The following is a 12,315-nucleotide window of genomic DNA, read 5'->3' on the forward strand; positions in this document are numbered from 1 at the left end:
CAGTGTCATTTTTAGCAGTAGCAAACTATATGGGGAAAAAGATGGCTGCCCCCATCTTCTTGAAGTCATTTTTACATTTAAACAGGTTTTTAAAAGAAGAATGGAATAAGAAACTCCTTAGAGCACCTTGCAATTGATTCCTCCCTCTTAGGTAAAAAAACCGAACAACCTTATTGCTACCTGGCAAACATCACTGATTAACCCTCTTCCAAGTCAACGGGGAAATTTCCAAAGAAGGAGAGGGATCCCTTTTCACAGTCTGAATTTTATACTAGCTTTTGAGTACACTGTTTTAGAAGAAACTAATCACCATTTCCGATTTCACAAAAATAAAGTTTGAATGCAGAAGACAGAGCTCAGTGCAAAATGTAGCCCTAGGTTGCAAAAAGGTATCCTCCATACCTTCTTCCATAATTCACATATATAAAGATTTTTCTAGAAATGTACATACAGAGTCTTTGTTTTCAAGTCACATTCAAAGTGAGACATTACTGTTGTAAGCAATATGTGGCTGGAGGAAAGAGAAGTGGGAAGAGAGAGGGAAGATAGTAAAGTTTCATTATTTTACATAGTACAGTGGTACCTCAGGTTAAGTACTTAATTCATTCCGGAGGTCCGTTCTTAACCTGAAACTGTTCTTAACCTGAAGCACCACTTTAGCTAATGGGGCCTCCTGCTGCTGCCGCACTGCCGGAGCACGATTTCTGTTCTCATCCTGAAGCAAAGTTCTTAACCCAAGGTACTATTTCTGGGTTAGCAGAGTCTGTAACCTGAAGCATATGTAACCTGAGGTACCACTGTATATGAAGGAAGCTTTTATGTCAGCATCACATGAGTCGCTACTTTTTGTTGGCAATGTGAGAGACCAGAGGGCCCAGGGAGTGGTTTGCAGTGTGTGTTGTTTGGTGGGGCAAGGGTGTTGCTGAATGAGATAAACCAGGCATCCCCAACCTGCAGCCCTCCAGATGTTTTGGCCTACAACTCCCATGATCCCTAGCTAACAGGACCAGTTGTCAGGCACGATGGGAATTGTAGTCCAAAACATCTGGAAGGCTGAAGGTTGGGGATGCCTGAAATAAACCACATCAACTGTATGCTGTCTCGGGGGGGGGGGATTGATCCCTGTCTTGTTGACTTGCATATGTAATGATGAATTATGGCTTCTCCCATAATTATATCATATTCCTGACATCATATCAATGGAAACATTTCAGCTTGATGAAGTAATCATTCTCTTGATAAGACTTACTAGTTTTCAAAAGAAGATTGTATTTGGTTTGTTCAGCTCAAATACTCAACATATGTTATGTAAAAGAAGGGGGGGAAGTATTTTTGTGCACTCTGTTTATGAGTAAAGTTATAAATAAGCCATGCTTTAAAAAAAGAAAAAGCAAAACCTTCCTTTTCTTCCCTAGGAGGATGGGGCCATGTGTAGGTCAACATTGAGTCTGGTGCCATGAGAGAGGCAAAAGGCCTCCAACTCATTTATCTGGAAGCCTAAGCATTTGCCAGATGGCTCAGTGTAATCTACAATAGCAAAATGTCAAAGAAAAGAACACAATAAGATGCCAAAGAAAGCCAGTATCTGCTGAAAACAAAAATACCAGAATTGTCAGAAGTATTTGTTTTCTGCCTGGTTATTAGGCATATATTCCACCTTTGTTTCAAAAAGAAGTCATGGGGGGGGTGTTCTATGTTATATCATGTTGTCAGAGTGAAACAGTTGTTTGTCCACTTTAGGATTAGCAGAATATTTTCGAACTTCGTAGCATTGCACTGAAACTGGGAAATTCTTGGGTGATCAGTTTCTTGGGCTTGGTCCACACAATCTCACAACTTCTTACTCTGTCTTGCTGTAATTCAATGCTTCCGCAGTTTACTAAACCAGATTTTTTTTGTTTTGTTTTGTTACATCTAAAGTGCAAAACGGTAATTTAATCTCAGTTTACAAAATGTGATATGAAAGCTGGCTCCGCTTAAACTAGGATACAACTCTGTAGCCACATTTTGAACTGCCAAAGTTTCTGGACTATCTTCGAAGTTCACTCCAAGATGAACTACAATCATTCAAGATGGAACTGAGATTGAGGATAGTTACATATTCTCTAGGGAAGAGCACATGAGGCATACTAGTTGAAGCTAGTAAAAGGTTCTTGTGGGCACTACCACACTACCACTACCTGAGTATCCAAGAGCAGGGATAGATCCAGGAATACTCCCATATTGTACATCTACTGAGTCAATGAACGTGTAACCCTGCACAGAACAGGCTGCACATCTATTCCAATGTCAGGTTTAAATGTGCCTGGATGCAGCTTCAGTTTATTCACCCTCATCCCGTCCAAACTGCCCCAAATGAAAGTCACTCCCACATGGTATGGAACAATACCACGAAGCTTTTCTGAGACTGGAGGGGGAAGAGTTTCTGTTTTGTAAAAAATGATATTTGTCTAGTTAAGATGGGTGGGGAATAATGGTGGCGGTGGTGGCGGTGATGCCAGCAAAACTTAAAAATCCAGCCAATTGCCATCACAAGAAGATATGGATTAGGGCAGTGATGGCCAAACTTGGTTCTCCAGCTGTTTGGGGACTACAACTCCCACCATCCCTAGCTAACAGGACCAGTGGTCAGGGATGATGGGAATTGTAGTCCCAAAACATCTGGAGGGCCACCACTAAATTAAGAGAAGAAAGAGTTGAGGAGCTAGCAAAAGGAGAGTTGGGTAGAGAAAGAATGCTAGGCAACCACTTGCAGAGTACCACTTGTTCTGCAGATGCCCTTCTTGGAAGTTACAATGTGACTAGAAACTGGAATGCTTTTCTCTTAGGTAGTTGAACTTTAAAATGGTTACAGAATTGCTTTATTTAGTTAATTATATCTGTATCTCAAACAGAAACACATCAAAGACATAATCTAAAAAAAAGTAACCACATTAAATGAACTGTAGCAAGTTTTTGTCATGCTACAAAGTTTCATAGTAAGGCATTAATGAATTTGTGACAGGGTAGCATGTTGTACAGATATATAAAAGATTGTTACATTTCTCTTCCTAGATTCAGGGGAGGCATGTTACTTTGGCAATATAAACCTAACTGAGTAATCCTTCATGGACCAAATCTCATTTCAACAGACTTAAAAGAAATGAGGGAATTCTGATTGGGGAAAATAAAGACTTTGAAGTACTGAGTTAAAATAATCAAGTTAAAAATACAATGGTACCTCGGGTTACATACGCTTCAGGTTACATACGCTTCAGGTTATAGACTCCGCTAACCCAGAAATAGTGCTTCAGGTTAAGAACTTTGCTTCAGGATGAGAACAGAAATCGTGCTCCGGAGGCGCGGCGGCAGCAGGAGGCCCCATTAGCTAAAGTGGTGCTTCAGGTTAAGAACAGTTTCAGGTTAAGTTCGGACCTCTGGAACGAATTAAGTACTTAACCCGAGGTACCACTGTAAATGGTAAAAATTGCCACTTTATAAGAGAGGCCTTGAATGGGTAAATGGGCCCTTTGGACCAAAAGAATCTTAACTGCTCCTGCATTATATACAGTCCTGCATTAGCCATTAAATGAGGTGGTCCTTCAATAACTATGGAACGAGGTGAAACAGAGGAAAAGCACAAAGGTAGATACTGTGGAACCTTGGTTCTCGAACTTAATGAGTTCCAGGAGTCCATTTGACTCCCGAAATGGTTCGCAAACCAAGGCACGGCTTCCAATTGGCTGCAGGAGCTTCCTGCAGTCAAGCAGAAGCCTCATCGGACGTTCAGCTTCTGAAAAATTTTCACAAACCAGAAACTAACTTCTGGGTTTGCAGCATTCAAGAGTCAAAACGTGCGAGTACCAGGGTGTTCAAGAACCAAGGTACAACTGTACATACAAACTTTATTTTTCACTCAAAACTAATCAAGTCATGAAGTATTTCACGCTTTTATTCAGGGAGCTTTTTTATTTTTGGCTAAAAATAAACTGGAGATCAAAGTATGTAAAATACATGCTGATGAAAGTTAACTATTAATATTTCAGTCACACCCCTTCTCTAAACTATTTTTCTGGCATCTTTGTACTTCCATTCTATCCATCATAGACACCCTTTAGAACCAGAGTGAAATATGGCATAGTACTGACTAATTCAACTTTCAAGTAGTAATGCTTATGAGAAACATAAATTTTACCGTCATTTTAAAGTTTTGAGACAGATGTTTTCAAGGAGATACATTTAAATATCTTTCCTCATTTGGAGATAAAAGTTATTTTCATTAAAATAAACAAAATATCTCATTATTACATCTTTTGTCTCCCTGCCAAATCTGTAGCATAAACCCTATTTAGCAATGCTCTTCATTTCACGGATATGTGCAGTTCTTTATATATACACTTAGCCGCATGGATTTTTTTCAGCACAAATACACACTGCATACATTTTTTCCACAAAAGCTGTCAGAAATTGGCCTGAAAAAGATGTGCAGTGTTTATAATTTAAGCAGTTTACATTAATCTGAATGCTTGGGCAATCTGGATTTTGTGTCAAAATAAATCTTAAAAGATACTATGCCTTATAATAGCAGTTTGAGGGAAAACATAGTAATCCTTGATACAATTTCAGATCTGTGGCTCCATAGCTGAGTGTCTTTTTTAAAAAAAACACCACTTTAATCTTTATAGTTCTGACACTTCATTTTTCAGTGAGATTTAAAAAGGAGGAAAGAAAACAAACCCAAAACATGCTAAATAAAAACCCTATAATCATGTCAAAGTGGTATTCAAAAAGGGCATTATTTTCTTCCCCCACCATGCTGCAAATAGACTCTACCGACCTCGATGTCAAGCCACCTACACGAATAAGAAGAAGGATGTGATGCATGTTTGTCTATTGTATGGCTTCACCACTGCTTACTACGGGATATCAAAAGATGGTAATGCCTTCCAGTATATCATTGGTTCTCAGCTGCTAAGCCATTGGCTGGAACTAACTATAGACCATCCTGCTAGTTCCAAAGAGGGTGGATTTTTTTACTTATTTACCAGCCCTAAGTAACTATTCCAGTTCTTCTTTCTCCCATATTGCAGAGAGAGAGGTTTTTAGGACTCACTCAATTCCCTTGACTTTAAATTATAGAATCATGGAATTGTAGAGTTGGGAGGGACCACGAGGGTCATCTAGTTGAACGCCCTGCAATGTAGGAATTTTTGCCCAACATGGGGCTCAAACCCGCAACCCTGAGATTAAGAATCTTGTGCTCTAATAATAATAATAATACCTTTATTGTCAATGTACAACGAAATTAACTGAGCCTCCCTCCCTCCCCAACACTCAATCTCATTGCACTCTGTGTGCTTGTCGCACAACACACCAACCCCGAAAGTCAGTTGCACTATATTATTTTCCGTTCAGCGGCCTAACAGCCCACAGATAGAAACTGTTTTTTAGCCTGTTGGTACGACTGATTATACTTCTATATCTCCTGCCTGAGGGTAGAAGATTAAAGAGGTCCTGGCCGGGGTGTGAATCGTCCCTGAGAATTTTTCTCACTCTCCTAAGGCATTGATTCATTGCAATGTCATCTAGCGGGCTCAGGGGACAGCCCATGATATCATGTGCTGTGTTCACCACCCTCTGTAAAGACTTTCTGTCTGTGGCTATCAAGCCAACGTACCACACTGTGATACAATATGAGAGGACACTTTCTGTTGTGGACTGAAAGAAGGAGGTCATAAATTGTTGTTTAACATTGTTCTTTCGCAAGACCCTGAGGAAATGGAGTCTCTGTTGGCACTGGCGGAGGAAGAGGGGGGTGGGGGGAACATGATCCCGGTGGGGTTCCATCGCGGCTGCCCCTTGCCAGCACTGGGTACCCCTGCAGGTGGTGCGTCCCACCCCAGAACACGCGCCCCACCCCCAGGATTCGTGCCAGCCCCGCCCCTGCCTGCTCTCTACCCCCAGTGCCAGAGCATGAAGCTCTGCCACTGTCTGTTGGGCCTGAGCTATTTGGTTGAGTTGTGGTTGTTGATGTGAAATGAAGTCCTTCAGAATATGATTGCACACACCCACACCCTGAAAGAGGTAGGGTACTTTTCACTAGTGAAATTGCAATGCAACCAGTTTGAAGACACCCCCTGCTCCCCTTTCTGTTTAGCCAGCCATTGAATCATGGAGTTGTTAGACAAGCAAGAGAGGGAAGTGTCAATGGCGATAACTAGGAAATGTAACAGTGGCATTGCAGAATCTGTCCACACAAATATCAAAGTGCTACGATTCATGCCAGAGTATTTCCTCCGTCTGCAGTACTGTTATCAGAAGCTTTATTTCCTCTGACCACAGGCATTTTGTAGTGAAATGTTATTTGTTAATGTTTGATATTTCAGATTTCATGCTGCAGTATTCAGAGTCCAATGAAAATGACATCTTAAAATTAGAATATTTAGATATAATAGTTTTAGTCTGAAATCCTCAACATTTTGGAGAACAAACAAGGAAAGAAAAAGCTTCTAGCCAAAAAATCAGGGCCAATTCTGTGGTCAAATGCCAGTTGGCAAGAAAAGTGCAGAAGCAACTGGAGGCTGTGGCACCAGGACTTGCTGACTTGCCCACCAATCTCCACCCTCTCCTCAAAGTGGTTCTCCCATAAAATGAGTTGTTGTCCAGGATTCTAGGCAAACTTGTGTAATGTTTTTAAGGTACTGATCCCAGGACTCAAGTTAAGCAATATATCACTTAGATCTACATATACAAAAAAGATGTTTGGCACTTGCAGTTTAAGTTGTGATTTCAAAAGAAAGCAAACTTGTGTTACAACAAGTTACTGTGGTTATGCATTCTTTAAAGTAAGCTACAATAACACAAAACTCTGCAAACTCCAGTAATAAATATTCTGGTCAGAATATATGAGACAGAGTACACTTAGCCAGGTTAGGAACGTGCTGTTCCAGATGCTGTGTAAATATAAAACTAAATGACAACTCTTGTTCCAAAGAATTTATAGTCAAAAATACCAGAAGCAATAAATGATCTATAACTGGAAAACTGACAATATCTTTCTTTTCAGTATTTGCGTAGCATAAGTAAGTTTTAAAAACCTTTTATTCGTGTAGCCACTGTGTTGGAAACTATTCTGTCTGCCAGTTAAATCGCCCAGCAACCTACTGTACCAGCAAAAATCACCTACATGTCCAGAATCAACATGCTACAGCTGCATTCAATCGAGCCACAAAACAAGTTCAAGAGGACGGAAAATGTGATATGCTACACCACAGCTGAATGGCTGGGACAATGAACAAAGAATAATGGGCAATAGCTGTTCTTTGTGGGAGAAGGCAACAAAGAGTGACACATACTCTCCTACACTACATGCAAAATAAAAGCCACCCTCTCCTTCATAGTTTGTTTTATGTGTGAATTAGCATTACGCATGGTAAACCAGGGCTTCTATCATAAAACCAATAAGTGGGTTTTCATCCCTCATTGTCCTAGTTAGTGCTAATGCACATGTAAAACCTGATTGGCATTAAAGAAAGCCATGGAAGGGAGGGTAGAATTCAGATGCAGAGAAGAGGATGGCGCGCACACACAAGCCCACAGCACACTCCCAGTCTCCTAACTGTATTTAGGAAACTGTGAACTTCTGCTGCATTCAGTCATAAAAGAGCTTTTCTTAACTTTGAGTTCTTTCCATTTTAATACAACATTCATTTAATATAATAGCTATGATATGATATGATGATATGATATGATATGATATGATATGATATATGATATGATATGATATACAGTGGTACCTCAGCTTAAGTACTTAATTTGTTCCGGAGGTCTGTTCTTAACCTGAAATTGTTCTTAACCTGAAGCACCACTTTAGCTAATGGGGCCTCCTGCTGCTGCCGCACCGCCAGAGCACGATTTCTGTTCTCATCCTGAAGCAAAGTTCTTAACCTGAAGCACTATTTCTGGGTTAGTGGAGTCTGTAACCTGAAGTGTATGTAACCTGAAGCATATGTAAGCCGAGGTACCACTGTAATATAATATAATAGCTCTAACATAACTGAGAGAACAGGCTGACTAGCCAACAATACCTATGTAATAAATTCAAGACTGGGTCCTCATCCCCACAACTGGGTGTGCTGGTTATATTCCATGACCCTCTGACTTCCTAGTAATTCTCTGGTCACCAGTCCTAATCAACATATGGGCATCTGACCATATGAGACAGACAATTTTGCCATTTGAATCTCACAGTATAGTCTCGTCTGAGCATTCTCCAAAGTCCAGTAACTTACTAGCTAGTTAGTGCACATGGCTTCTGCTGTTGTGCATCTTGTTCTTGTAAGTGGTATCCCATGATGGAATGCTGGAGCTCTCTAGGGGAATTTTTACATATTTAAAGTAAGTCAAATAAGTTAAAGAACCATTAAATGGTTAAATTTCTTCCATCATTGCATGACTTAAGCGTCACGAGATCAGTTGTTCTATATTCATAACGAGTTCAACGTGCTAGAAACCAACTCTGGAAACCATCATTTTTATTCTGATTTGCATACAAGAACTTTTAAGTTGCACTTAAACCAGTCCTACTTCGGATGTCATGGGAAAGTGATTCACCAAACCAGGTAGTCTATCTCAAGAAAAGAGTGCAGGAAGAGAAGAGAAAGAGGAAATGCTCAAACTAGTAGCTTGTTCCTGCTCCATTAAACCATTGTTTGTTGGAGAAGCAATGTTACCTATGAACCAGGCCAGAAAGCAATATTATATGTTAGGGGAAATGCTTAGAACAATGGTGGACAATGGGTAGGTTATCAGACACGTTCACTTCCTGAGGCAATTTAATCTGGCCCCTAACAGAGCTGTTAAACGTTACTCAAGGCAACAAAATTGTCTACAGTTTCACTTATAAAAGAAAAAAATTGTTTTAAGGTTGTAAATAAATATTCAGGATCCTGGCAAGTCATGAGAAGTTCAGTTAACATGAGTAAATACAGTTCTGACCCTCTGACTACTATCTGGGGAATACAGGGATGTCAGAGAATACAGAAACTGCTTAAGGTAAAGGTAAAGGGACCTCTGACCATTAGGTCCAGTCGTGGAAGACTCTGGGGTTGCGGCGCTCATCTTGCTTTATTGGTTGAGGAAGCCAGCGTACAGCTTCCAGGTCATCTGGCGAACCAGAGCAGCGCACGGAAATGCCGTTTACCTTCCCGCCGGAGTGGTACCTATTTATCTACTTGCACTCTGACATGCTTTCGAACTGCTAGGTTGGCAGGAGCAGGGACCGAGCAACAGGAGCTCACCCTGTCGTGGGGATTCGAACCGCCAACCTTCTGATCAGCAAGTCCTAGGCTCTGTGGTTTAACCCACAGTGTTTAAAATGTCTACTCTAGCAAAAGACTAGAGAACCAAGAAATGTATCAGTCACATCACTGAAACAAGAAAAACAATGCAGTGTCTTAACATTACCCAACCTGGTGCCTTTCAGACGTTTTGAGCTATAACTTCCATCAGACCCAAGCTGCAAGGAGTTGTAGCCTAAAATATCAGGAGGACAACTAGTTGGGACAGGCTGCCTTAAGTAAAATAGCATTTCAAATGAACCTAAAGAAGTCCATGTAATCCAGAGCTTTCCAAACTATGTGTCGTGACACATTAGTGTGTTGGCTGCAGTGTGTAGGTGTGTCACGCAAACGCTCCCTACGCTCCTCCCAGGGCTGAAAAGGGGTTAGTTTAACCTCTGGTTTGCTACTAAAACTGAATCACTATGTCATGAAAAGATGCATGTCTAAAAAGTGTATCACCAACATGAAAAGTCTGGAAAGCTCTGATGTAATCTAAGCAAATCAGAAGATTAAAAATCCAACCTCACAATGGGGCTTGTTGTCAAGTAACCAAGAATGGAAGTGCAGTCTGAAACAGTTAAACAAATGGAATACTGCAACAAGGGGGGAAGTTCAAAGAAAGACAAAAATAGGGAAAAAATGATTCAACTCTTCATCCTGCCAACAAGACACTGAAAACCTCTAATTAGCACCATGCATGTCCTCTCCTTTTATCATATTTTGACATTGTTCTGGATTTATTCTGTTGTAATACTGAATTTAGCCTCCCCGTGATCATATGACAAACAGCCTTGGAATGTTACTGAAGAACTTCATTGATATTTCTGTTGTGTTACTTTCCTAGAAACACATCAGCAAAGCTGTTCCCTGACTTACTGGTATACTTTTATCTTCATAAACATGTTGGTCTAGAAAATGGATCTGACAAGCTGGCATACCAACCTTGTGTGCATATGTTTTTTAAAGATAATAAAACCAATGTTCATTATGAAGAACCACACAACAGCAAAATAGCAACAATTAATCTAATTGTAACAACCTGTAAGGAAATTTTGGCACACTCAATTATAGAATGAACAGCAACTGTAACACCACACAGTGAAGAACACCCTAGAATATGAACACATCTGTAAATACATACTTCAAAAATAACATTGTCCATAACAGAATGTTTTTTTAACTGTGTTTAGAAAGCCCAGTTCAAATAATGAGCTATGTTGCAATAAAACTGCAATTACCAGCAAGTGATAACATCCTGCACTTTTATAAACCAAAACAGAACAAGTGTTACTCAACTATGGAAACAAACAGTTTAACAATGGGCTAAATTACAACATAGTTTAAAAAGAACACAAACATTGCAAGAAAACATTTTTCTGTCTGTTGACTGACAGTTTTAATTCACATATTTATTATTTCTCCAAAAAGTATTTGAAGCCATATTTGGGGGTGGAAGCAGATGATACATATTCCTTCAATTCCAAAATAAGAACACAGATTTTTTTAAAAACTAAACAAAAACATGCCAAGGAGTGTCAGTTAAAAATTAAGGCGGGTTCAGCTTTTAATTGTTACATGAGACTTTACCCATTCATAGGGCGCATTTGCATACAATGCTAAACTATGGTTTAACACCATAAAGAGAAGGCACACAGAGCTGGTGCTCTGCCACCTCTCCTTCTCCCATGCGGTCGGTAATTCAACCAAGTTTACATTCCATTTCAAAGGATCTTTGCTTAGCATTATATGCAACCAGGACTCATAGCTTACAACAATCAACAAGCCACCTTCAAAACATGGATAAACCATGATGAAACATAGTCCCATAGTCATTGCAGGAAGTGATGGACTGGGAGGCAGGAGGCAGCCTCACACTGGTGCAAGTTCTCCTACACCTACTTAGTATGGGAGCAGCCTCTTTGTTTCCTCTCACACAAATTAAAATGTAGATTCTAATAATGGTGATAGTAACCCACTTGCTCAAGTTAAGAGAAGCACTGAAGGATTGTGCAGCTGGACACTTTAATCAAAATGCCCATTTACAACTATTAGCTCCCTGGGCTGTCCTTGATGGATTTAAGATCTAACTACTTATGAGCCTATTCGTAATTGTTAAAGCAATTACTCCAATTCTTATAAAAAGTAACCAAATTTTATGTTGATTATTTTGCCCATTATGAATTTAAGTAAGAAACTCTAGCTTAGAAATAGCAGCCAAGCAGTGAAAGAAGTTAGTTTTTAACACCTACCTTGGAAATGTGGACTCCAGTGGAACCTGGCATAATATCATATGCCAGTAAACATGAGGTTAGGGAGGAGTAAAATTCAGATATAAGTCACTTGACTAAGGCCACATAATTAGACCTAGTCCACAGAGAAAGCAAACGAGGTGACAGAATGCTGAGATAATAAAATGGAGTGTTTCACTTCCAGGTATAGGTGACAAGGTACCATTTTGGATGCCTCTCCAAATAAATAATAAATGCATTACTTTGCAATGACGCCCCTTGAAGAACCACATTGGCCTATTGTTTTCAAATTACTTTTGGGAACAGCTAAAAACCATTCACAGAAGGCATAACCCCTAGGTGGTTATTAGATGATGATTTAATTAATTAAAGAAATTACAGAGATTTTTTTAAATTATCAAACTTACCATTCTGCAACTGGCTTGGCAATGGCTTCAAAAATTTCATCCTGTTTTGATTCCTGATCAAAAACTTTCTGAAATCTGCAAATTATGAACAATTGGTCATGCAAATCTTAAAACACTACTTCTTTTTTTATTTAAAAAAATATGTTTGTAACTAATTCAATGTTTACATCACTGAACTTACATAACCCAGTACAATGTTTTCCCTGTAGTCTTTACTACACTATGCTGTTGTGCTATTGTATCCACAAAAGACTGTAAACACTGCTGCTTTGACAAACACTCTACAATAAAATCCTCTGATAAAATTATACTGCTTAGAAAAAAGCAAACTGTATTTTA

General features: G+C 39.6%; 1 protein-coding gene across 1 annotated transcript in view; it reads right to left on the reverse strand.

Moving 5' to 3' along the window:
* The window catches only part of KIF6 (kinesin family member 6), a 144,069-nt gene that overhangs the window by 128,472 nt on the left and 3,282 nt on the right, over positions 1-12,315 (reverse strand). Inside the window, exon 3 of the mRNA XM_081854155.1 lies at positions 11,977-12,051. Coding sequence (XP_081710281.1) covers positions 11,977-12,051 — 75 coding nt within the window. The remainder of the gene's footprint in view (positions 1-11,976; positions 12,052-12,315) is intronic.

This window comes from Podarcis erhardii (assembly GCF_964252035.2).
Source record: "Podarcis erhardii genome assembly, chromosome: 3".
NCBI lineage: Eukaryota > Metazoa > Chordata > Lepidosauria > Squamata > Lacertidae > Podarcis > Podarcis erhardii.